Consider the following 25,784-nt stretch of genomic DNA (forward strand, 5'->3'; position numbering starts at 1 on the left):
TCACCAATGGTACAGATGATGCCAGTGTTCCGGGCTGTGATGGGTGGTGAGTCAATGTCCAGGCGGCACATGTGCTCCAGGAATGTGTCAGCCATGGCTGCATGCAGCTGCTGCGTCTGAATGAAGGCAGTTCCGGCTTCACTATGGGGCTTCGACATGGCTGCTGAGGTCCTGGGTCCAAGGACATTGAAAGAGAGTGGTAAGACTGAGAAGGGGTTAATATACCACTTGGCACAGGAGGCTGTCTCCTGCTTACACATTAACTCAATAAGCACGCTTTGTGCACAAGCCACAGGGAGCCAGACATGCTGTGCTTATGCGGTTGCTCCTCATGATGGACAAAGGGTTCACAAGATCATGAACAATGGAAGGGCCCTTACTGACAAGTTAAACCCTCCCACCCACTGCCCATAGTCCCCAAGCACCCACAGTAAGCAGGTCTCTCTAACACTGGGCTGACATCTACCTAGACAGCTTTCCCACCAACCCTATCTAAAATAACATCATTTAACATGCACTGAAGGAGTTACCGATCAAGGAAGTTGTAACCAAACTTCCAGTGATAAAATGACTCCTAGAGTAGCGCCTTACATCAAGCTGTCACAAAGCTACAAACCTCTGCTTTGTCATGGGGCACCAACATTGCCTCTTTACAATCCTCACTCAAACCCACCGTTATTTTCCTGAATGCAAACACTTCCATCCCAGGAGTCTAAACCTAAAACCACATCTACTTTTGGCCAGGAGGATCTTAGGATATGCAAAGCAATTTGCACACAAGCAAGGATAACATAAGGGCACTGGTATAGTTCTAAAATTATACAACTACATTCACGGGATAGTTGCAACACAGAGAAATGAAAGCTGCTGGTCAAATCTTTTCCCCAAATGATTTTTGATGCACATCCTGATTTCCTTTCTAAGCCTGACAAGTATACCACCACTCTGTAACAAAGACTACCGGTTCCAGGTAATTAACTAGCCCAGGTCACAACCCCGACAATGGCCCCGACCTTTGCCTTCTTCATTAATGACTTACAACTAAACTCACTCAGCCTGTTAGCTGATGAGAGACAAAGACTCAGGAGAAGCTTCCAGGCAGTGTTTGAAGAACTATCAGGTAAGGATGTGAACCAGAAGCTTGCTACATTTCTTATCAGAAAGCTGTTTCCTTGAGTTCTCAGACCAAGGACTACTCTAAAACCCTTGAGACTGAATGCTTCAGCCAAGCAAGGTTCAGGAAGAAGCCCCTTTAGCCCTCCCCCACCTCCTCCTAAATCTCAAAGTTCCAAATCAAGGCATCCCACACATAGGACCCTAACTCCTTTAGCCTGTTCCAGCCCTGACTTTGTGGGCTCTCTGGGTGGCACCAGTAGAGTATGAATCTAAACCCATCTCTACCACCTCCAAAGAAGGCCCGTTAAGGTCCAAGGAGCTCTGAGGACAGCAGTGAACAGTCTGTCAGCTATAGGAAACTGATGGCCACAAGTCCTCAACCACAGATTCTGAAACTTTTAAAATGGGGAAATAAGATACTGGCTAACTATCCAACATGGCAAATGCACTCTTCATTTTGATGTGTATTTCCTAAGTTCCTACTATCTACTACGTACCAAAATGAAAGTCAGTCCTCTCTTCGAGGACCTGTATGGTTTTGTATCTAGTACGGGGAAGTATTCCAGCATTTGTTAAATGACCTTTCAGTCTCTCTGAATGCCTCTGCTCCCCCTCTTCCCTAAATCTGAGGAACTTCTGAATTACTGACAGAAAAGCCTGGGCAGCCCCGTCCCTTTCTTTCCCTACACTCATGGTTGAGGGAGGACTCGCATACCTTGAGAGCTCCCAGCTGGGCTTAGGGTGGTCCAGCTGTTAAGGAAACATTACTGACAGATGGCACATCAGGCCAATTGGAACGCAGAGGCCTTGCTGTGACCTCCAATGGGCCTACAGTCTGGGATTGTATTGTGAATGAGGTAAGATCTGAGTCAGTGGGTTGGAGCAACTAATTCCACTCTTTTTAAAAACCATCAGCTGGCTCTTCTTAGACCTGAGATATCAGGGTCTTCGTGTAAAGAACTGGGTGGGGCCACTGAATATCAGGTCATACCTTTGGTTCTCTGGGCTTGGGCTTCCGGTGACATAATGCTCTCCTTTTGGCTCAGGGTGGCTCCTTGGCCTCACTTGCAAAGACCGCTCAGAGCTGAATAAGGTTTGCCCTGGGGAGCTGTACAAGGATTAAGGTAAAAGCTGAGTGTAACTAAAGCTCTTTTGGGTAATGGAAAAATTACCTTAATAACCAGGTATCCAGGTGGCAGCTTCTCTAGAGATTCAGCTGTTGTGTCTCTTAACTTGTGATTTACCAACATTCCACTATTTTATAGCAGAACCTGGTCCCTTCCCTTTTGGGAGGAGAGAAGGGATGCCAAATTAAACATACCTAAAAGACCTGGGAGGATATACACTGAAATTTTAACATGATGTCATCTGGGAGGTAGGATTACAGAAAAAAAAATCCTCTTTATTACCAAATTGACTGATATAAGAATAAAAATACTTTTACAGTAAAAAATTATGTGTACCTCTTTTTTTTATAGTACCATCCTATAAAATTGCTGGGAGGAAGTAAATGAAATGTGAAGATACCAAGTCCATTAATCAACTGCTGTTCTATGCACTTCAATAATAACCCGCTTTGGGCCGGGCGCGATGGCTCACACCTGTAATCCCAGCACTTTGGGAGGCCGAGGCGGGTGGATCACGAGGTCAAGAGATCGAGACCATCCTGGTCAACAAGGTGAAACCCCATCTCTACTAAAAATACAAAAATTAGCTGGGCATGGTGGCGTGTGCCTGTAATCCCAGCTACTCAGGAGGCTGAGGCAGGAGAATTGCCTGAACCCAGGAGGTGGAGGTTGCGGTGAGCCGAGATTGCACCATTGCACTCCAGCCTGGGTAACAAGAGCGAAACTCTGTCTCAAAAAATAAAAGAATAACCTGCTTTTAGAAAATGGCAGAGAAAAGATACACATCTCAAGTTCTGTACACTGGGTTGTAATTTAAAAAAAAAAAAAAGGAAAGAAAGAAAAATCCATGTCTTAGGCCCTAGGCCCTAGATCACAAATGTATTGCAGGACAGTTTCAATGGCTTAAGAAGATCAACATTAATACATTCAGAACCTCAAAGCAAAAAAAATAAAATAAAAATCCATAGGGTAATTCCATGCCTCAAATCTGTTAGTTTCATGCCCAAATCCAGCAAACGTTTTTCCCCTGTTTAGTCTGCTCTCAAGCTTTACAGTAAAAGCTTTGTGACAATGTTCTGGTACAGAAGAGCTGCCTCCAGGATCAGGAGATACCAATAGCAGATAAAATTATATTGTCCTCAACTGCCGGGCGCAGTGGCTCACGCCTATAATCCCAGCACTTTGGGAGGCCGAGGCGGGTGGATCACGAGGTCAAGAGATCGAGACCATCCTGGTCAACAAGGTGAAACCCTGTCTCTACTAAAAATACAAAAATAGCTAGGCATGGTGGCACATGCCTGTAGTCCCAGCTACTCGGGAGGCCAAGGCAGAAGAACTGCTTGAACCCAGAAGGCGGAGGTTGCGGTGAGCCGAGATCGTGCCATTGCACTCCAGTCTGGGTAACAAGGGCGAAACTCCGTCTCAAAAAACAGAAAAAAAAGTTATATTGTCCTCAAACACAAATTCTATTTCAATGATCTCAAATTAAATCTGATGTCTATCAGCTCTAATTTTCTGCTAATAAGTACAAAAATGACAAATGAAAATTTCCTTAGCATTTAGTGGATTTATACATTATTAAAAAAGCTTGCCTGTCATCAAGTTCATCCAGACTCCAGAACTCACATGTCCTTAACACTCTACCGAGGCAGAGACCTCCTATCTCATGCCCAGCTCTTTCCTCAGGCTCTGACCTGAAGTCTTCATCGAGGGAGGGCCAGAGCTCTCCTGCCTTCTCTAAGATCCTCCACAAGCCTCTTCTCCCCAGCACAAGCTGCCCATCCCACTGGACTCTCCCCTGGCTCCAGGAAAGCAGCCGCCTTTCCTTCTGGGAAAGGCTCCTCTCCCTCATGCCAGCTGCCTGGACAGTGCCTGCCAGGGCATGTGGCCCCACCCATGCCAGTCTGACTCACTATTGCATCCTCCTCCTAGGGAGGCACAGACATGCAGAGCCAACCTCCAGCCAGCAGTCGAAGCCTGGCGTATCCAATGATAGCAGCACACACCATGCCCAGGTGCCGGAGCCTTATTCTTGAGCCCGAGCCCCTGCAGTAAGATCTTCCTCAGAGCCATGTCTCCTCTGTGAGAAAGGAGACACCCTCTCTAAGAGACCTTATTCTGAACTGACAGGTGGGAACAGGCATAATCACAACTCAGCTCCAGAAGCCCTCTTCTCCCTGTCCTTTCTCAACTCAGACAGCTCCTGGCTCTTTAGTTTCCTTTGTGTCAGACACAATTTTCTGACCATTCTTCAGAAACTAGGAGACAAAATTAATCATAAAAAATACCCAATGCTCCCCACCCCAACCTTTTGTTGAGACAGGGTCTCGCTCTGTCACCGAGGCTGGAGGGCAGTGGTATGATTATATTATAGCTCACTGCAGCCTCAAAGGATCCTCCAGCCTCAGCATCCCAAGTAGCTGAGACTACAGGCGCGTACCACACCCAGATCCCATGCTCTACTTCTTAGAGTCAGGACTGGTTGGGTTGCGCTGGGAAAAATTCACGCTTCACTCCACCAATTCTGTCTTTCACAAAGATCCAAATCATTCTGCCCTAATAAACCAGCCTTGCCCATGAGTCTGCATCTGCCTGGTCCATTTTTTTTTGTACCAATTATGCTCTGATACCAACCTCATCACATAGATCAACTGTAAAATGATGGCACCTGATGCTCACTTTCTCTCTCCAACATTGCCAGTAGATACCCAAGATTATGTTCCTTGCTGTGATGTCAGTTTGCTACCTACACCTCCAAGCCATCATGAAGGCCTTTCAGTCCTCAACTCTTCAGAACGCCAGCATCCGTTAGGAAGTTTGCATCATGATATGCTGGCATACAGGTCAGCCTGCTCTCTAGCTCTCTTCTTCAGCAATGGAAATGGAATTTCTAAGAGTTGCCCTAATCAAACTATGCCACCAACGTGATCAAAATGGGTGATGGTCTGGAGTAGGCACTGTTCATCTTCATACACAGTTAAGGGTATGACAACAGTGTATTTGCATATAGGTGCAGGATACAGAGAATAAGATCTCTTTTAGCTAAGAGACCTGGGTCTGAAGTCCACACTTTAACCCCAGCAGACCCCATAGGTGGAAACAGTATCGTGTTACCAGGCTACACAGAACAAAATGAGCCCACTTGTAGGTTTAAGTAAAACTCCCTGCTTAAAAAGAAAAAAAAAAAATCTTGCTCTTTTATTTCTTCAGGGCTAGAAGTAAGTGACTTATCAACAAGAACCTAAGGTCTTATTTCAAACTAGAGTGTGGAGTAGGGAAGAGCAACTGATGCTAAATGGGCCAACTTCCCCAAAAGACCACTCAACTTCAGGCGAAGAAGTCCTAAGTCAGAGAACCCTCAATGTCCTCAGACGCTGAGGATTTCCTGGTTCCATCCCAGCTGCTCAATGCAGAGAACTGGTTTCAGTCTGAAGGAGGTGGTTTGGGTGAAGCGATAGTTATCTTGGGACACGGTGCCTCCTTACTAGGATTAAAAGTAGGGCAGTGTTTCTGGGTATGATACCCACACTCTAAAAGCAGCAAGGGATCTGGGACTCTGATTTAGGGCCCCCTTAAGTCAGGTGTAACTAAGGTGGGTAATGGCCTCAGCAAAACGAAGCACTGGCTCAGCATTTACTGGAAGGGCTGCCCTGCATTCTAGTTGGGGGGATAAAGGAGGAAAGGCAGTGCGAACACTCCAGGAGCACTAAACTAGTTAGTATGATTGGTCTTCCTACAGCAGCCTATAAGGTTTGCTTCAAAATATTTTGTTATGAATTAAAGAAAAAAAAGTTTTAACATCTGCATCTCTACCACCCAGAACTGACCATTAACACTGAACCATGGCCAGCTGTGGTGGCTCACCCCTGTAATCCCAACAGTATGGAAGGCTGAGGTGGGCAGGTAACTTGAGGCTAGGAATTCAAGACCAGGCTGGCTAACATGGCTAAACCCTGTCACTACTAAACATATAAAAATTTAGCCAGGCACGCACCTGTAATCCCAGCTACTTTGGTGGCTGAGGCACAAGAATTGCTAGAATCCAGGAAGCTGAAATTGCAGTAAACAGAGATCATGCCACTGCACTCCAGCCTGGGCAACAGAGTGAAACTCTGTTTAAGAAATCTCCCCCCCTACACACACACACACACACACGCAAAGGCTCAGCTGTATTTTCTTTCTAAAAATAAAAGCAAGAATCATAATTGTTTACAGTTCATTTTTTCTCTGTCCCCAAGCTCCTCCAACCCTTTCCACCTCCATCATGAACCTTTTTTTTTTCTATTTTGTTTACTTAAATAGAGATGGGGATCTTGCTGTGTTCCCCAGACTGGTCTCGACCTCCCAGCCTCAAGTGATCCTCCTGCATCAGCCTTCCAAAGTGCTGGGATTACAGGCGTGAGCCACTGCGTCCAGCCCCATCATGCATTTTGACACCCAAACCCTGTCATAAACTCTGTCTCCTTCCAGTTCATTTAAGTCTATGTACAGTGTATCTATAACTATACTGAACCCTATAATATTGTGGCTTTCTTAAAGCCCTAAGTGGTATACTGTACATATCACTGAGTAACTTTTCACTCAGCAGCACATTCAAGATCCATCCAGTTGGTATATAGATGTAATGAATTCATCTGAACTGCTATACTAGTCCGCTGTACCACAGACCATTTATGGAATCCCTTACTGGTGGCCACTCCCCCTACCCTTTAAACTAGTTTCCCTCTATTAATCCATACTTTATTCTCCTAGTACGGGTCTCCCTGTACTGTGTGAGTTTCTATACATCCAGAAATTAAAGTCTTAGGTCATGGGGCATATTTATTTTTATTCTTACTAAATATTGCTGAATTGCTCTCCAAAGAGGCTCTATCAATTTACTATCAACCAATCAATGTTGAGTTGCTGCCCTCCACACCTTTTCCCCACTTGGTACTGCCAGACTTATTAAATGTTTGCCCATCTGATGGGTGATATTTGTAGTTCTACTCATCTAATGTTAATAACCAAACAGAGATAGCCAGATAGTTTCAACGTTTACAACATCTCTATTTCCCTGCTTCTGAACTCAGCTGAATCTGCTCTGAAGTAGCATCCCCTGGCTGGCTCCACTGATGGGCAGGTTCTTTTTTGTTCATTGCCAAAGGAGACGTCCGTTGTTTAGTGTTGAAGAAAGACTATCTGCAAGTAAACTGAAGATGTTTGGAAGGGACAGGACTCCCATCAGAGAGTCTTGACTGTAGAGTTCAGCCAGCAGCTATGCTGGTCCACAGTGTGGAATGCTAAGACCGGCAACCTCCCTGCCCTTGTGTAACTGATCTTGGCATTTCTCCCATCGCAGCCACAGCCTGCTCGCAAAACTGCTTTCTGGCATCAGGAAAGAGGCTTACGGCTCCTCAGGAGCTTTGTCTATGGACAGAAGTGGGGGAGGTGAGTCTCAGAACTGCCGAAGGTAAGGCAGCCGGCTAGCTCTCCCTCCTACGTGCAGACTAGCACAAACCACTGCAGGGGCGGGGCTTCATCGCACTGCTTGGTGGGGCCCTAAAGCCCCCACTCAAGAGTTCCGGGTCACACTGGGAGCCGGAAAGGCTGCATACCACCGTCCACCCACTCAACTTCCCCCCAACAGCCTCTTTAACAAAGCCCCAAGTATTCAGATTACTTAATTATCCAGTCTGCCCCTTGGTGAAAAATGCAAGCTCCCCGAAAGAATGGTGGTATCAAAAAAGGTCTTCATTCACCTGGTTGTTTAGCTCTGTTCCCATCTGTATCAGTTGCAATAAAACTTTGTTCACATGGACAGTGCATTCTTGTGGTATATCAGTTAATTGGGATTTGACTGTGGACTTTTGGAGTTTTTCAGAATGAAGGGTAATGTCAAATGAGTCACTTTCCTCTACTTTGCTCTCAGTCTTAGCTCTTGGTCAAGTTAACACATCCTGACTTGCCTTCATAAAAGCTGAAGCAAAATAAAACCCAAGAAAGTGAGTTTGTAATGTAAGTGCTACATTTTTTTCTACCTTCCTGCCCACAGCCATTTCCTCATTTCTTCCATTGCCTCAATATTAAGAAATAAAATGGTTTTTCCTGTGACCCCCACATCAGTGTCACAACATTCAAGGCGCAGAAGCAACTCCCTTAAGGTGCTGTTTGGAGTCACAGCTACCAAATTTGCTAAGTCACTGGGGGTACAGTTCTTAAAGAGCTAATGATGCTCTTTGCTAAAAATATGAATACAACATTATTTCTACTGCAATGCTTAAAATCAAAGTGGCTGTGCTAGACAGGAGACCAACATCCATACATTTTATCTCAAGTCAGTAATTGAGAAATGAGTTCAAGGACCGTCTTTGAGTCGTCATTAATCACGTCCCCGGAGAGGCTGCCAGGCTCTACAAGAGGCCCAGGAAAGAAACTGCATTATCGGGGCACCCGGCTTTGCCACTCCGCACCAACGCTCTCAGGGAAGTACAAAGAACCAGGTGACCTGCTCCAATCATTTTTCACTTAGTTGAGATATTTTTAATTGGGGGAAACGTATGCTTCATTATTTGACTCACTGAAAGGGGAAAAGGGACTTTTTAAGCCTGCAAAAACCACAATGTAGTTTCCCCACTCACCCAGCGAAGACAATTCTCTCAAAAGCAGAATAATCGAAAGGTTGAGTCATCTTCCCCACCGAGCCCCACTCCCCCACAGATATGGTGATGGGTTACACTTCCCCTCCCTACACAACAGCCCACTCCTGGCCCACAGCACTTCAGGCCACCAAAGGGCAAATTATTTGCTAACAATGCTGCAGCAGAAGTAGTCCTGACCTCCATCTCCTTGGTGGCCTAGGGAGTGGCCACACCCTCAAGACCACCAACCGGCTCCAGTCCTAACTTAACCAGAAGGGAGAGCAAGTCAAGGGCAGGAATGTTCCCGTTAAGTGGTATTCCACTTACACTTACAGGGAAACACCAAAGGCTTAAGTCAGCCCCTCTCTGACTGCCTTTGTCTAGAGGTCCCAATCTCAGATGACCAAAGAGCATCTGCTCCAAGAGAGTTGGAAAGTTACATGATCAGTTACTTGGTCAACACTAAACCAGATCCCTGAGGGGCCTGGTTTCCAGGAGACACTTGGTACTTAAAGCCTGATTCCCCACGATTAACTGTAGGCGTTTGGGGACAGCAGGAAGATAATGAATCAAGAATTTCAGGTCCTTACCGTGGATTAAGTAATTGTGCTCAAAATTAATACACTCACTCACAGGTTTTTCTTCTGGGTATCTCGCAGGAGATTAGACACTGACCTGAGTGTGCAATGTATATCCACGTAGGCATGAATCTTTTCAACAATCATGAGAAAAATGTTGCTCAGTTTTCCCAGGGGAAACAAAGGTTTCAGGCTGAATTCCTTCAATGAGCAGTCTCAGGAAATTAATGAGTCAAACCTTACTCTAAAGCCTTTTTGAAAACTTCCCAATGGCTCTGTCCACGTGGACCTTCACTGTCGGCCTCACTTTACCCGTACCAGCAAAGCTCCATGCCTTGGGTCTGAAGTACGAAGATTAAGAAGCCAAGGGATGCCTTTCCATGACTGGGTCTTTAAATGACCTTCAGACTGGAAGGTGCTTTCCTGCATCTTCTAATCCAGTGTGCTTGGCACGTGGTGAGACCTTTCGAGGCCTCCTGTCCCTCTCCCTCCCCCAACAGGAATCTCGTACCTCCCTCTCAGCATTACAGGGAATAAATTTTATGTTCATTCCGTAACTAGATCGTGAGCTCTGTGGGCCATCATCTAGTCATCCTGGTCACCAACTCCAACCACCAAACAGCCCTTGACCCACACCATTTGCGTTGAATGAACACGACAGATTTCCTGTCCCCTCTGTAATCAGACCCCCATCCCACCCTGCGGTCTCCGCGTTCCACAAACAGGGCGGATTTGTTAAGAAACATGAAGCAGAAGCGCGGAGCGGGCTAGCCCCGGGAGGCCCCAGCGAAACCTGAAGCGGTTTCCCAGACCCGTTACGCGGCCCAAAGCCATCGCCCGCTGGGCCCAGGGCGCGCTACGTGCAGCCCGGCCGCGGCGAGATGGAGTGCAGGCCCTCGTGGACATTCGGCAAGGGCGCGGCAAGCTCGCGGGCCCAGAGCCATTCCCCGGGACCTCGCAGGCGGCCCATCTAATCCCGGCCGCACGGGACGCGCCGCGCCACAGGGGGAGCCGCCCAGCCTCCCGGCAGCCGGGCAGGCCAAGGTTACGTAAGCTGCCCCTGGGCCGCCGCATCCCTCCCGCCCGCCCGCCCGCTCCGGACTCGGGGCCTCAGCACCCCCAGAGCCTGCGGGGGGCTTGGAGGCAGTGACGGAAGAGGGTCTCGGAACCGCGCACTGGGACCAGGGGAAGTGGGCGGGCACGACCAGAGCAGAGAGGGAGGGGACGCGCCGGGAGAGGAGGGGGATGCGGGAGAGCGGACGTGACCAGCGAGCAGGGGGAGGGGCGGCGAGAGGGGACTGGGGCGCGGGAAGGGCGGTTGCGCATAAATGGAGAATGGATGCGGGAGGGCAACCACAGCAGAGTTTCAACAAGTTACACGGAAAGCATCGGAATGAGGGGACACGGACAGGTTAAAGAGGAGGGATGGACGGACAGGTCTTAAGCGAGAAGCGGAGGACAACAAGCACGGAGCAGGGATGGGGAGGAAGTGGAGGCAAGGATGGGATCAATCACGAGGGAGAGAAGGCAGACGAGGATGGAGGCGGATTGAGGAGCGGGGCAGGAGAAAGAGGATGGGACCAAAATGAGGGGAGAGGGCTGAGGCGGGAAAGAAGCCGGGGAACCCGCCTGATCTGGAAGGAACGGCGCTGGGGACTTCTGATGCGCAGGCCCCAAGCGTGAGGACCGTTCTCCTCTCCCCAGGCTCGACCGAGTCCCAGACGCCCGGGATCCTGCACCGCCCCGGCTGCGTGCGCTGGGCCGCCAGGCGCGCCGGGATTCCCCACTAGCCGGGCACACAGGCTCCAGGTGGGGACGGATGGTGCAGCCTGTCGCATCGCTCACCTCGGGTGCTGACCGACTCAGGCAACGCAGCAAACGTGAGGATATCTGTAACCCCGGGATGCGCAGCTGCTGTGCAAGGAGCAGAGCCTCAGCCTCAAGGTTATCCCTCTGCGGATCGCCGCAATCCCTCCGCCGTCCCGCCCCCTGCCCAATCCCGGCTCCCCGCGACCCGGGCCCCGCCCCCTGCGCCCTCGCGGGCGCAGTCACCTTCAGGAGGAAGCGCGTCGGCGGCGGAACTCACGGGCAGGTTGCCCTTTCGTTGGGAGGGGGGACTACATTCTGCGGCGGAAGGACACGGATGTAGAGTCACAGCTAGACGAACCTGGCGGCCAATGGGGACGCGGCGGGGCGGTGGGGCAGTGGGGCCCGCCCCCGAAGCGACGTTTCTCCAGACCCCCGGGCGCCGAGCCACCTGTTGCCGCCAATGTGGGCTGCCAGGTGGTGGGGTCTCTCTTCTTGGCTGTCGGCCCAGGCCACCCCAGCTGTCCCGGCCTAGCCGGCAGGGCCCAGATTTCTGGGTTCATGGGTAGCATTCTCCCGGCCCCGCCCTGCCACTCTCCACCCCTCTGGGTGTCTGCTCCGGCGCGCCCTTGGGGACTGAGCTGAACGGGAAGTTGGGAGGAGCTGCAGACTAGTGCGTGGTTGGAGGTCCCGGCCGCCTTCTGAGGGGCTCGGGCACTGGAGCGCGAGTAGGGAAAACTAGGGACTGTGGAGTGGGCCTGGAGCGGGAGCGCGAGGCCCTTTTGCTCTTAGGACCATTCATTGTCCTAGGACTGCGGAACAAGGAAGGACAGGTTGGGGCCCTGAGAGTAATTTAGTAGGGTCTGGAATTCTGCAGAGCGAGCGCCTGAGAGTAGAAAGCAAATAGAAGGTATTGATATTAGCGCAGAGCTGGCCATCTAGAAATAATCAAGTCAGAACATTAGAGCCAATAACCTATGCAGGAGTCAGCATTTCTGTTTTCACCCTAGTCGTGAATTTAAGTCAATGTTGTTGGAACTTTTCTTACATTTTTCTACAAGGCATTTTCCGATTTCCCAGTTGTTAGCCAGCAACCAGTGATGCCAGCAGTTGTCAATTAAACAGCTGTTAACTCTTGCCTTCATTCACAGATACAGTGTTGCAGCATTCAAAATATGAAGTCTATTCTCTTAGGTTTTTTTATTTTCCTGGCGAAAGAGACTAAATGGGTGTGACTTGCTCAGGCATACCCGCTGCCTACAGCTGAATCACAGGCCTTCATTCCCTTCCTGTTAGCTCAGATAAGCTGGAAGGAGACAGTGACAGCCTGAAAGTGAATTTCTGTTTTAAATGAGATAAAAATATTTCAATTTCTTCTGTAAGCCTTTCCTGGTCCTTTTGGTAGTAGGTGGGAAGTAAACTACCTACTTGATTATTAAGGTGGTAAAAGAACATGAAGTTATTGAGAAGAAAAAAAAAAACATGCCCCCCTAGGGAGAGTTAGATTCCTCCCTGTTAGAGAAAGAGTAATGGCATAAAAGGCCCTCTCTGGCCCCTGAGCTGAAGACAAACTAAGAATAATGGTGGACAACACTGGGATGGCAAGGATCTGGCCAATGCTGCACTATGTTGTATTTTAAAGTTCTAAATTGTCCAGGTGTGGTGGCACACGTCTGTAATCCCAGCTACTCAGGAGGCTGAGGCACAAGAATCGCTTGAATCTGAGAGGTGGAGGTGGCAGTGAGTAGAGATAGTGCCACTGCACTCGAGCCTCAGTGACAGAGCCAGACTTTGTCTTAAAAACAAAAAAGTTCTAAATCTAGATATGTTCCCAAGACTGAAATGCACATGTATTAAACTGGAGAATTGATGGCAAACTGTTACTCCTCAGTAGCAGATTTTGATCTGACAGTTATAGAAATACTGTCCATGAGATTCTGGCAGAGACAACTCTAGCGAATCCTGGCTCACATTAAATGCATAGTAAAAATTTGTCATGCTGAATTTAAGGTAATTTTCTTTTTGCTGATAAGTAGGGCAGTATAGAAAACCAAGCTTGGGTTTTATCATACCTTAGTTCCAGTTCCACTCACTAGCCCTATGAACAAATACTGTAATTTAATGTGTAGAAGTCCATTCCTCAGAAGTAAATTGAGGACAATTCCTGCTTCACATGGTGGGGTTTGATGATGTATATATGTGAATGAGTCCAACATTGCCCAATAGGCATTCTCTTTCTTTGGAAATTCACTAGTCCTGGAGGGCTGTCCTTGTGTGATACACGCACGCACATGTGCATGCGCGCGCGCGCGCGCACACACACACACACACACACACACACACACACACACAGGTTTTTGTCCAGTTCCTTGCTTATAACTTCCACAGTTCTTGTTAGTCTTTTATTTATAATGTTGAGGGGCACGTTAGGCTCAGAAGCAGGCCTCAGAGAGCAGAATCTCTCTCTCCCTCTCTGGCCTCTGTCTTCCTTTCACCTGTTTTTTTCCCCCAAGGCAGAAATCTTCCCCCGACCTCGGAGCTGGCTATAAATAAATTCTTTGTCATACCTTTTCTGATTGTGGGTCATAAGACCCCCATTTCAGAAGGGGTCCTGCCCTGTACCTTGGCGGAAAGAATGCTGCACAGAGGCCAAGACAAATCTTGACAGGTCTTGCTGGGGTCTCTCACCCAGTCTAGCCTATCAGTATGAGATCATACCCTTTGGTCCAAGCACATTTCTACCTGGTCATCAATCATGCCTATCCAAGTAAGTCTCTGTAAAAGGCCTACGAGTACAGGATTTGGAGGCTTTCAGATAAGAGGTTCCTGAAGGGTGGCACTTCCAGGGTGGGCATGAAAGCTCCATGCCCCTTCCCCTGTACCTGGCCCTGTGCATCTCTTCATCCGTATTCATTATAATATCCTTTATAACAAACCAGTAAATGTGTTTCCCTGAGTTTTGTGAGCCTCCGTAGCAAATTAATTGAACCCAAAAAGGGAATCATGGGAATCCCAAATTGAAGTTGGTCAGACTTGAACTGGTGTCCAAACCAGGGGCAGTCTTGGGGACTGGGACCTCAACCTGTGGGATCTGATATTATCTCCAGGTACAGTGCCAGAATTGAATTGGAGGACACCCAGATGATGCCCGCAGAAGAACTGATCGCCTGCTTGATGTAAGGGGAAATCCCCCCTGTTTGGTCACAGAAGTCTGTGTTGATTGTTGTAGTGGTTTTTCCACAAACACCTTCTGACCAGAGCCAGAATGTCTTCGTGAATTTAAGCTTGCCATTCTCTGGGTCCTCACCCCTTTGACCCAGTAACAGGTCAAAGGAAACTTGGGCTGCTAAAGGCGGACACAGGTTCCTCCCCCTAGAGTCAGCCCTTCCTCTGTGCTGCAGGACCAGGCCAAGATGGGAGGTGAAACTGCTAGGTTTACTGGATTTGGGTGTGAGTAAAGGTGGAAATTGGTGTGTTTTCTGTTTGGAGGCTTGAGCATAGAATCTGTAGTTTAAGGCCGGGCACGGTGGCTCACGCCTATAATCCTAGCACTTTGGGAGGCTGAGGCAGGTGGATCACGACGTCAAGAGATCGAGACCATCCTGGTCAACAACGTGAAACCCTGTCTCTACTAAAAATACAAAAATTAGCTGGGTATGGTGGTGCACACCTGTAGTCCCAGCTACTCGGGAGGCTGAAGCAGGAGAATTGCTTGAACCCAGGAGGCGGAGGTTGCGGTGAGCCGAGATCGTGCCATTGCACTCCAGCCTGGGTAACAACAGCGAAACTCCCTCTCAAAAAAAAAAAAAAAAAAAAGAATCTGTAGTTTAATGATTTAACTCTGAAATCATTTGGAGTCCCTGGAGAAGGGGTGGTAGGTGTGTCAGCAAACCATAATGAACCTAATCCTGGAGCCTAAAGACAACCTTTGGCCCTGATGAAGAGGGTGAGATTTCAGGCTTTACATCAATTATGTGACATCTTAACCCCTGTCTGAAATGGCAGTGTTCTCTCGGGACAATACAATTTCCAGGAAAGCCTACAGGCCCTGAATGCCAGATTTAAAGCAGAAATACAGTACTTATCACTTTGGACTTAAACAAGGTCTCATTTTGTCACCCAGGCTATTGTGCAGTGGCATGATCTTGGCTCAAGATCTCGGCTTGAGGACCCAGGGGTCCTCCAGCTTCAGTTCCACCAGTCTGTTTTTTCCCTGACACATTTCCACTCTCCACCTGTGTGATCTCGGCTCACTGCAATCTCTGGCTCCTGGGTTCAAGCGATTCTCCTACCTCATCCTGCATACCTAGGATTACCTGCACCTGCCACTATGCCCAGCTAATTTTTGTATTTTTAGTACAGACAGGGTTTTGCCATGTTGATCAGGCTGGTCTTGAACTCCTGACATCAGGTGATCCACCTGCCTTGGCCTCCCAAAGAGTTGGGATTACAGGCATAAACCACTGCACCCAGCCTGAATTTTTATTCTATGCCTTCCTTAAACTCCTACAATTTCTTCAGTCCTACAGTTTCTTCAGGCCTACAAGAGTGTCATATCAGTTTCCCCAACCAAATCCTGGAAGATAAAGTTAGCCTTTTGGAGTTAGAGATAAAGAGAGAACAGGCTGTCCATGTGGAAAGGGCATGCTTCATGGAGGAGACATTCAAGCTAGGCATGGGAAAGAGATGGGTATGAGAAGGCCATGGTGTCAGGGGCAGCTGTGGGGAGGGACAGTAAACAAATACTGAATGTTTTCTGAATGCAACTGTGTATCTAGATTTCTCCAGTCTCCTGCAACCTCATCAGTGCTTAGAATGGAAGGGAGAAGCTTAAGGAGTTCTTGGTCACTCTGATGGAAGTATAGTCTTAGCCAAGGTGACCCTGTCAACCAATGTGACCTCCAGCAATCTTTCTCTAGTCCAGAAATGCTGGGCTCACTGGACAAAGCCTCCTTAGAGTGAGCTAATCCTATCCACCAAGTAACTCCCTTGGAGGCCCTGTGCTCTTTTAGTCCCTTAAGTGTAGCCAGAGCTCAGGGCCCCTAAGATGCAAATGACACTATAAGCAGACTCTATCCCCAAAAGTAATCTGCCTGGGTATACTTTGGCTCTTTCCATCCCAAGGAGAGGCAGAGACTGAAGCATCCTGACACACAGCACATAGGGATGAGATGCGGCATCAATCAAGATTTGGAAGATCACGAAGGCATCAGTAAACCCCTGATCAAGTGGGCCCCTCCCCAGGGGTCCTCCAGCTTCAGTTCCACCAGTCTGTTTTTTCCCTGACACATTTCCACTCTCCACCTGTGTGTCTGCCCTTGCTCAGAGGCTGCCAGCTAATCTGACCCACTTATCCCAGGAAGGACAGCTAGGACAGAGGAGACTCTGGGTCCTCTCCTAAGCAACATAATATTTAACTTAAAGAGTAGCATCTCTGGCTCACTGTGAGAGGAGGAGAGGTCTGATGCATTTGTGGCAAGTCCTGTGCTCCAAAGGGGCCATTTTGAACCTTCAAATGAGCGGCAGCCTACCTTATTCCTACTCCTCCTGGGGAGGAGGGCTCTAAGAGGAATTGCAGGACCCATAGAGCTTCCTCAGCACCACTCCTGAATTGATCTCAGAAGCTGTGGCATCCCTCAAACCTCCATCTCAGAATCCATCCTGTGAGAAGCTGGTAAGAAACCCTGTCATGACTCAGCGCCAGACTCTTCTCCCCTCTCCCCACCAGCCAGAATGAAAGGCAAAATCGAGCAGGCTCCTCCCCAGTGGATGGCCACATCCTCACCACAAACTGAGTCATGGTCACAGCCTGCCTGATGGAAAATTACCAGGAGGAGGGAAACAGAAGGTTAAACTCCAGGGGTTTGTAATTTCTCAACCTAAAAATAAGATAAATGCTTAAGGTGATTGATACCCCATTTACTCCGATGAGATTATTATGCATTGCATGCCTGTATCAAAATATCTCAAGTAACCCATAAATATATACACCTGCTATGTACCCACAAAAATAAAAAATATAGCCATCTACTTTGTATCTGGAACTAATGAATAAAATAATACTTTTCCTGACCCTAGTCCTAACCAAGCAAGTCCAGGTCTATGAAGTGAGATTGCTTGAGCCCAGGACTATGTGAAAGGTGGGAGGCAGCTGTAAACCTGTCTGTGTGGTATTTGTAATAGGCTTGGCCCTGTGAAGGATAATGCCTTGTTGCTCACACCTGTGTTTCACAGGCTCCAGCTTCCCTACCTCCAAAAGAACCAGGCCTGGGGCACGGGGGGCAACTTTCCCTCAATTCCCGCTCCAGGCTGTGGGAGGATTCCTCTCCAGAAATTTAGGGTCCCCACCCAACTTTCCCTACAATGAAGGCATTCTTGTGTTTGTGGGGTTTTATTTTTACCTCATATATGTTAAGGTATTATCATCTGTGATTTCCAAACTTCTTAGATCCAAAAAGTCCTATTGCTTTTCTTGGCATATGAAATGATGTATTTAATTTCATTGCAATTTTATTGACATAAAAAGATCATTATTATACAGATGGTTTTTTTTTTTTAAGTGACACCCGTGAGGCTAACTCAGCTATTTGAGTTTTTATTTTTTTTTTTTGAGACGGAGTTTAGCTCTCGTTACCCAGGCCGGAGTGCAATGGTGCGATCTCGGCTCACCGAAACCTCCGCCTCCTGGGTTTGGGCAATTCTCCTGCCTCAGCCTCCTGGGTAGCTGGGATTACAGGCACGCGCCACCATGCCCAGCTACTTTTTTGTATTTTTAGTAGAGACAGGGTTTCACCATGTTGATCAGGATGGTCTTGATCTCTTGACCTCGTGATCCACCCACCTCAGCCTCCCAAAGTGCTGGGATTACAGGCGTGAGCCACCGCACCCAGCCCAAGTTTTTCTGTTAGCATATACCATCTGTTTGTTCCTTCTCATTCCATCATTTGCTAGTACCGCTAAACTGGATTCCAGTGATACAGGGATACTATAAGAAATGCTTACAACTGAGAAAAAGTTATTAACAATCTTTGAAATTGAACAGAAATGTTGTTATACTATTTGAGTAGCCACACACCAAAGTTCAGTTGCTGGGATATCAGTGAGAACAGCTGGAGAACGTCTAGGAAACTAAGAGTGGTCAAAAGAACTCAGGTTCTGAAGTTGGGCAGATCTGGTTAAAAACAGCACTGGCTGGGCAAGGTAGCTCATGCCTGTAATCCCAGCACTTTGGGAGGACTGCTTGAGGCTAGCAGTTCGAGACCAGTCTGGGCAACATAGCAAGATCCCATCTCTTAAAAAAAAAAAAAAAAATTTTTTTTGAGACAGAGTTGCTCTGTCATCAGGCTGGAGTTCAGTGGCATCATCTCTACTCACTGCAACCTCTGCCTCCTGGGTTCGAGTGATCCACCTGCCTCAACCTCCTGAGTAGCTGGGACTACAGGCACGTGCTACCATACCTGGCTAGCTTTTTTTTTAATTTTAGTAGAGACGGGGTTTCACCATGTTGGCCAGGCTGGTCTCAAACTCCTCACCTCAGGTGATTCACCCACTTCGGCCTCCCAAAGTGCTGGGATTACAGGTGTGAGCCTCCGTTCCCAGCTACAAAAAAAATGTTTTTTAATTAGCCAGGCATGATGGCACATGCCTGTAGTCATAGTTACTTGGGAGGCTGAGGCAGGAGGATCACTTGAACTCAGGAGTTCAGAGTTACAGTGAGCTATGATTGTGCCACTGCACGCCAGCCTGGGTGACAGTGAGACCAAGCCTCAAAAACAAAAACAAAAACTTACATTGCCACTAACCAGCTGTGGGACATTATATACATTATTTAAGATCTCTAAAGAAAACCTGTCTTCCAGCTTTTTTGTCAGGATTAAATGAAAAGATATTTGTAAAGTCTTTACTACATAGAACCAGAACAGCAGTCTGGAGTCAGGCTGCCTGTCACTAGCTGTGGAATATGACAAATTACTTACACTCTGTATCTCTGCTTTCTCATCTACAAAACAGGAATAATTGGCCGGGCGCGGTGGCTCACACCTGTAATCCCAGCACTTTGGGAGGCTGAGGCGGGTGGATCATGAGGTCAAGAGATGGAGACCATCCTGGTCAACATGGTAAAACCCCGTCTCTACTAAAAATACAAAAAATTAGCTGGGCACAGTGGCGGGTGCCTGTAATCCCAGCTACTCAGGAGGCTGAGGCAGGAGAGTTGCCTGAACCCAGGAGACGTAGGTTGTGGTGAGCCAAGATTGCCCCATTGCACTCCAGCCTGGGTAACAAGAGCAAAACTCCGTCTTAAAAAAAAAAAAAAAAAAAACAGGAATAATTGTGACTCCTTCATAGGCTTGTTCTGAGAAGTACAAGTCAATACATGTAGAAAACTTGTAATACTGGCCCGGCGTGGTGGCTCACACCTGTAATCCCAGCACTTTGGGAGGCCAAGGCATGTGGATCATCTGAGGTCAGGAGTTCAACACCAGTCTGGCCAACATGGTGAAACCCCATCTCTACTAAAAATACAAAAAATTAGCTGGGTGTGGTGGCACACACCTGTAATCCCAGCTACTCGGGAGGCTAAGGCAGGAGAATCCTTAAACCAGAAAGGCAGATGTTGTAGTGAGCTAAGATGGCACAACTGCACTCCAGCCTGGGCGACAGAGTGATATTCCGTCTCAAGAAAAAAAGAAAGAAAAGAAAGGAAAACTTATATTACCGAGCACACAGTAAGTCATCCAAAGTGTTAGCAAATTATTAAAGTGGTTAGCAAATGCCAGCACCTTCTTGGTAAAAACTAAAGATAATGTCAGCTATGTCTTAATACTACAGAGATGGGCACAAAGCCCTCTCAGGAGGCAGGTATTTCAGTTAGAATGGGCTCAGTGATGAATGAGGTCATTTACTTGGTGAATTTCCTAGACCTGAAATCAGACTGGGAGAAGAGGGCTTAGAAGACTTGTAAATTCAAACGTACTAGTGTTGATCAAGAATGAGCGAAGTTTAAGAAACAGCTTCTAGAGGGATGGACCTTAAGAATGGTACTTGCATGTTAAAGCAGGTCAGGAACTAGAAAATGGGATAAAGTACCCAGGCAATAAGGTACCTTGAAAGTACAGTGAAGGTAATGAAAGACAACAGGTAGTCTAGGGTAGGCTTTGTAAATCAAGAAGCTGTAACAGAATAAAAAAACCTATCCTTCAAATGCCAGGCTTATTTAATGCCTTTTGTATTCTCTGTGTTTATTTACTATTTCATAAAGTATGTAATTCCAGCTCTTTGAGAGGCCGACACAGGCAGACGGCTTGAGCCCAGGAGTTTGATATCAGCCTGGGCAACACAGTGAAACTCCATCTCTACAAAAAATACGGAAACTATCCATGCATAGTGGCACCCTGCTGTGGTCTCAGCTGCTTGGGAGAGCCCTCACCTGAGCCTGGAAGGTCAAGGCAATAGAGTGAGACCCTGTCACAAAAAAAAAAAAAAACATAAAATATTTTGAAATGTCCAACTGTCTCAGCTATGCTTATAACTAAAGATTTGGGGTACATGGAGCACACAGCCTGAAAGGCCAGCAAAAGGCTAAAATGAGAATTTCAACAGGGAGAAGAAAAAATTCACTGAAATAATTAGGTCTCCTACAAAGAGCTGCCTTCCTTTACCACCTTGCTAAGCTTGTGGGATTTGGGTTTTGTTTCATTAAGTGATGCTGCATTCCCTTAGGATGTCTTTATAGATTTCAACTTAGAAACAAACCCCTTCCTGCTCATGCCAGTTCTCCCAGAACCTCACTTATCCTGAAGAAACAGGTGGAAAGAGGAAGAGAATAGGGGCCCAGTTGCTGAGATACAGAGCAACGGAGACTGGGCAGGTTTTGTGCAGAAAGTAACACGCCCTAAAGGCAGTAAATCTTAGCTGCTCTGGCCTCAATGGCCCTTTTAAATTTTGACTAACAGTCATTAGTGTTATTCTGTATCCTTGGTTTGTATCATCTGCACAACTGGTGTAAAAAGCTGACAGATCTGTAGTAAACTATAATAAATGGACTCAACTTGGATATCATGCAACATAAACAGTCCCAATCCACAGGATATTCCAGTCTCCCCACCCTGGGGCAGGTGCTTACCAAGGCTAGTCAGACCACAGTGATCATATCCAGTCCACAGCACCTTCCATTTTATTGTTTTATTTACAAACAGGGTGAAGTCAAAGGGAAAGTCAGGGGTTGGAGTCATTCTGGGCCATCCAAATGTGGAGTAGTTCTTGGGTAAAGCTCCACCACGAAGGCCACCTCTTATATCTCCTTTTCCTGCCCCTTGGTAATGGCCCCTTGATTCCTCAGGGCAGCTTGAGCTGCTGTACCTGAACGTTTTTATGAGGGCAGATGGATCCTGGGGTAACAGGGGTGGTACGAGGGCTGGGGCCCCCTCAGTTTGTGTAAACCTGAGTTCCGATCACACGCATGATTTCCTTCTGTATCTTGGGGTCCTGAGTATTAATGTTGGCATCGCCCACCTGACCATCCTCGTATCTGCCAAAGATAGGGCAAGTGTGAGCATAAGAGGGAGAACAATACCAGAATAACGTCAATCAGTGAAAGTGTTTCAAGGAATGGCCATCCCATCCCAGAAGTCAAAGCCCTTTCTCACTACTTTTCATAGTAGAATAGAATTCAGCTTATCTGGTTTCTTCTAGATAGATCCCAACAATCTATACCCATTCCCATCCTTCAATGATAAAGTCCCAGTGCCAGCTCCACTCAGGTAGTCAAGGACATGTCTCAGATAACAAATAGACTATTCCCCATAGCCACACACCATTACACCCCTACCCTCACTCCTCAGATAATCCCGAGTCCCTCTGAGACTTACACAAAGAAGAACCTTGTGCAGACATGGTCAGATACAGGGCACACCCAGATGTTCCCATGCTTCTGGAGGTCCTTAGATGTAATCACTAGGAGAAAGAGGGCCAAAAATCATAAATTTAATGCTTAAGGCACAGAGTCCACGCAAGAGAAGGAAGCCAGGCCACTTCAACATCACTCTTGGCCAGATTATGTGCCAAAGTTACATCAGAGATAAAGGTTAGAGACACAGAAAAACAGGACATGGGCAAGCGACCTACCTTCACAAAGTGCTATACAGTTTAGATTCCGACTCTGCAGGAACCTGGACTGAATGGATCGGGTCTGGAAGAGAAGGAGGAAAAGGAGACCAGAGCCAGGTAGATAGGTACAGCTTTCCCTTGATGCTGGTTAGCTGATGATTGGGGGTGGGGATCAGAGATTTCCCAGGTTCCCAATAACCCCCCCAAAATTTTGCTTTCCCATCATCAGTATGGATAGGGCCATAGCTTCCATCTTTATATTTTCATCTAAACTCAGCCTCTGCTTTTGTTTGTTTGTTTTCTGAATCAGAGTCTTGTTCTGTTACCCAGGCTGGAGTGCAGTGGCATGATTTCAGCTCACTGCAACCTCCACCTCGCAGGTTCAAGCAATTCTCCTGCCTTAGCCTCCCAAGTAAGTGGGATTACAGGCGCATGCCACCACACCTGGCTAATTTTTGTATGTCTAGTAGAGGGGGTTTCACTATGTTGGCCAGGCTGGTCTCGATCTGCTGAGCTCGTGATCCACCCACCATGGCCTCCCAAAGTGCTGGGATTACAGGTATGAGCCACTGCACCCGGCCAGCCTCTGATTTTATACTCATGACTTAGGCTACATATGACTCCAGAAGTGTGTTCACTTTAGAACATACCTGATTCCTTTAAATAATCTTCAAATCAGTCCCCAACCCATCCTCACCCCACTGTTTTCCTGTCTAGCTCTGGAGCCTAAATTAGCCCCAGGGAAAGGTTCTGCCTCATTAGAAAAGTTCTAATACCTGGGGGATGGTATTCATCCTGTTATATCTCTGGACCAGCTCATCCTTGGAGGGCATCCTGTGCTGTCCTTTTCCCATTCCTGTCACAGAACAATACACCCAGTTCATTTATTAAAAGTTTATTAAATTGCCTACTATGTCCCAGGACTGAGCTAGATGCTCAGCAAAATAGTAGAGAATAAAACAAACAAGATATTTTCCCCCACAGAATTTAGTCTGGTGGAAATTACAGGCAAGAAAAAGTAACTACAACAACACAGTACAGTAAGGGGTTGTGATGCAGATTGTAGAGCATGATGTGAGCCCAGAGGAGGGAAACTAGCCTAGCCTAAGGAAGAGTTAATTAAATAAACAGGGGGAAGTGTCTGGACAGAAGTAGTAGGATACAGAAGGCCCGGAGAAAAGATAAGGTAGTGAGTGTTAGTTGCAGCGAGAATAGTCAATTGCAGAGGAGTGGCGAGAAATGATGTAGAAGAAGCAAGCTAGGATCACATCAAGCAGGCTTTGCAGGCCTGTTAAGGCAACTAAAGTTTATCCTCAGAACATGAGGGAACCACTGCAGGGTTCTAAGACAGGAGTGGCACATGAAATCAGTCAGGAGTGAGGGGCCCCGGAGAGTGGGACATCAATACTTTGGTGTCAGCCTGTCTGGATGAGTGAAATGAATGGAAAGGAAGCAAGCAGAGCAAGTCAGATTTGCTCTAGTCTCAAAGTTACATTAAAAATCTGGCATTCAAGAGAAAAGGATTCAGCAGCAGTTAAGTGATGAATAGTTTTGCACAGGAAATCACAATGGAAACTACTTTGAAGGATCCTACTTCAAAAAGTCTTCCCAAGCTTGAGAAAGAAGTGGCCATTCCTTCTAGTTTCCACATTATCTAAATTCCATAAACTCTCTATCATCCTTACCCATTTTTAACATGTATAGACTCAACTTGGAATTTTCTTATTTACATATGAAAATGTGCTTGTGTGCTCCTACTCCTCACTCTTTCTGGTTTGAGGATAAGATGTTAGTCTCTCTACTCAGCTTTATCTTAGGCTCAATCTTATCACAGTTAGGGATAAAATTATGACCACATGTGCACACACATGCCTGTGTACGTGTCCAACAAGGAGAGAGATGAAGATGGAGATGACACTATCATTATAGGTCATAAGCACTCTCACCACTCTACCTTGGAACTTTCTATTATTATTATTATTATTAACTCCACTCTGATCAGTTCTTGTTTTCTGATAGCCATGGTATAGAAATAGAGTGACAGCTGTTGAACTGACATTCTTCACTGCTCAGGCTATCAATTCATCATGCAGTTATACTCAGGTCTCATGACAGATTTAGGTAGGGCCTGAACAAAACTCAGAATACCAAGAGCTTCAAGGATTGAATTGCCAATTTCTTCCTTTTACAGGATACTCATAACCCCTCTGTTTTCACCTTCCCCATTAGCCTTAATTATGTTAGCTCTCCATCCAAACATCATGACCTTCTCTCAAATTGGGTATGTCAGTGACAAGAAGTAAAATTCCCACTCAGGTTATACTCCAGAGGAGGCAGATAAGAAGATAATAAAGAATAATCTGATTTCTCTGACAGGTCTCAGAGATGACTCTTACGATATAAACCAAATCTTGTCCCACCCCAATCCTGCTGCACTGTCCTTTCCATACTGATTCAATGATTGGCTTTCCATTTCCTGAGCCCAGACCCTGAGATCACGGTGGCTAGAATAATTCCTAGATGCTTTGTGTCCAGAGTATGCACTTATCAAAAGTCCCTAAACAAACAGATGGAGTATATCACCTCCTTTTTCAATGTCCCCTATTTCAACCTGAACTTTATGGCCAAGTCACTGGAGCCTCTACTAGATACATGAACCCTATTTATACCAACCCCCATTCCCACAGGGCACCCAATGCCATTAAGCTAAAGATAGTCTGAGGAAGAAAAAACAGAAAACCAGAAAATGATAGGGTAGAAAACATACAAGACAGTTGGTCAAATGCTGGAGTAACTACAGTAAGCAGAACATTTGCACACATTTCCCCCCACATTCTATTGTACATACTCACATATCTATAAGGCCCTCAGTGACCTGTCACTGAAGCAAGGTCTACTCTGTCAGTCTAATACAGTGTAGTAGTCCGTTTTTACACTGCTGATAAAGACATACCTGAGACTCGGTAATTTATACAGGAAAAAGGGTTTAATAGATTTACAGTTCCACATGGCTGGGGAATCATGGTGGAGGGCATGAAGGAGCAAGTTACATCTTAAATGGATGGTGGCAGGCAAAGAGAGAGCTAGTGCAGCGAAAATACCCCTTATAGAACTATCAGATCTCATGAGACTTATTCACTATCACAAGAATAGCACAGGAAAAACCTGCCCCCATGATTCAATTACCTCCCACTGGGTCCTCACATAACACACAGGACTTCAAGATGAGATCTGGGTGGAGATGAAGCCAAACCATATCATAGAGTTATAACAACAATGGCTTAGAAATTAGGAGACCTGATTGCAGCTTTATCTTTGTTATTCATAGCTATGTGACCATGAGAAAATCATTTAACTTTTCGGTATATCGCTTTTCTTATCTGTAAAGTAATAAGGGATTCAACTAGATGATCTGTAACTCCAAGAATTTT

The 25,784-nt window shown here is 46.8% G+C and overlaps 2 protein-coding genes and 1 long non-coding RNA gene across 55 annotated transcripts in view; 1 reads left to right on the top strand and 2 right to left on the bottom strand.

The window, feature by feature from the left end:
• Positions 1 to 11,569, bottom strand: part of PKM (pyruvate kinase M1/2) — a 31,643-nt gene extending 20,074 nt beyond the window's left edge. For 3 of the 14 annotated variants that reach the window (XR_013520789.1, XM_009005181.4, XM_035259102.3), the window contains exons 1-3: positions 11,071 to 11,361; positions 2,108 to 2,224; positions 5 to 171 (exon numbers count right to left, since the gene is read on the bottom strand). Coding sequence is in view for 13 of the 14 variants with exons in the window: in XM_009005181.4 (XP_009003429.3) it covers positions 5 to 171; positions 2,108 to 2,224; positions 11,071 to 11,279 (493 nt within the window). In the remaining variant the exon portion in view is untranslated. Of the gene's footprint in view, positions 1 to 4; positions 206 to 2,107; positions 2,225 to 7,984; positions 8,203 to 8,863; positions 8,984 to 11,070; positions 11,362 to 11,493 lie in introns of those variants that run through there. The other 11 variants (XM_078333539.1, XM_017976740.4, XM_078333541.1 and 8 more) reach the window with 7 other exon arrangements.
• Positions 10,716 to 14,190, top strand: LOC144577292 (uncharacterized). The gene is made up of 2 exons (XR_013520803.1): positions 10,716 to 10,852; positions 11,146 to 14,190. It is a non-coding gene; the product is annotated as an uncharacterized LOC144577292 (long non-coding RNA).
• Positions 14,191 to 21,398: 7,208 nt separating this feature from the next.
• Positions 21,399 to 25,784, bottom strand: part of PARP6 (poly(ADP-ribose) polymerase family member 6) — a 33,082-nt gene continuing 28,696 nt past the window's right edge. For 28 of the 40 annotated variants that reach the window (XR_013520792.1, XR_013520790.1, XR_013520794.1 and 25 more), the window contains 4 exons: positions 23,130 to 23,209; positions 22,372 to 22,435; positions 22,116 to 22,200; positions 21,399 to 21,775 (listed from right to left, as the gene is read on the bottom strand). Coding sequence is in view for 35 of the 40 variants with exons in the window: in XM_078333553.1 (XP_078189679.1) it covers positions 21,673 to 21,775; positions 22,116 to 22,200; positions 22,372 to 22,435; positions 23,130 to 23,209 (332 nt within the window). In the remaining 5 variants the exon portion in view is untranslated. The remainder of the gene's footprint in view (positions 21,776 to 22,115; positions 22,201 to 22,371; positions 22,436 to 23,129; positions 23,210 to 25,784) is intronic. The other 12 variants (XM_078333563.1, XM_078333561.1, XM_078333559.1 and 9 more) reach the window with 1 other exon arrangement.

The sequence above is a fragment of the Callithrix jacchus genome, chromosome 8 (assembly GCF_049354715.1).
Source record: "Callithrix jacchus isolate 240 chromosome 8, calJac240_pri, whole genome shotgun sequence".
Classification (NCBI taxonomy): domain Eukaryota; kingdom Metazoa; phylum Chordata; class Mammalia; order Primates; family Cebidae; genus Callithrix; species Callithrix jacchus.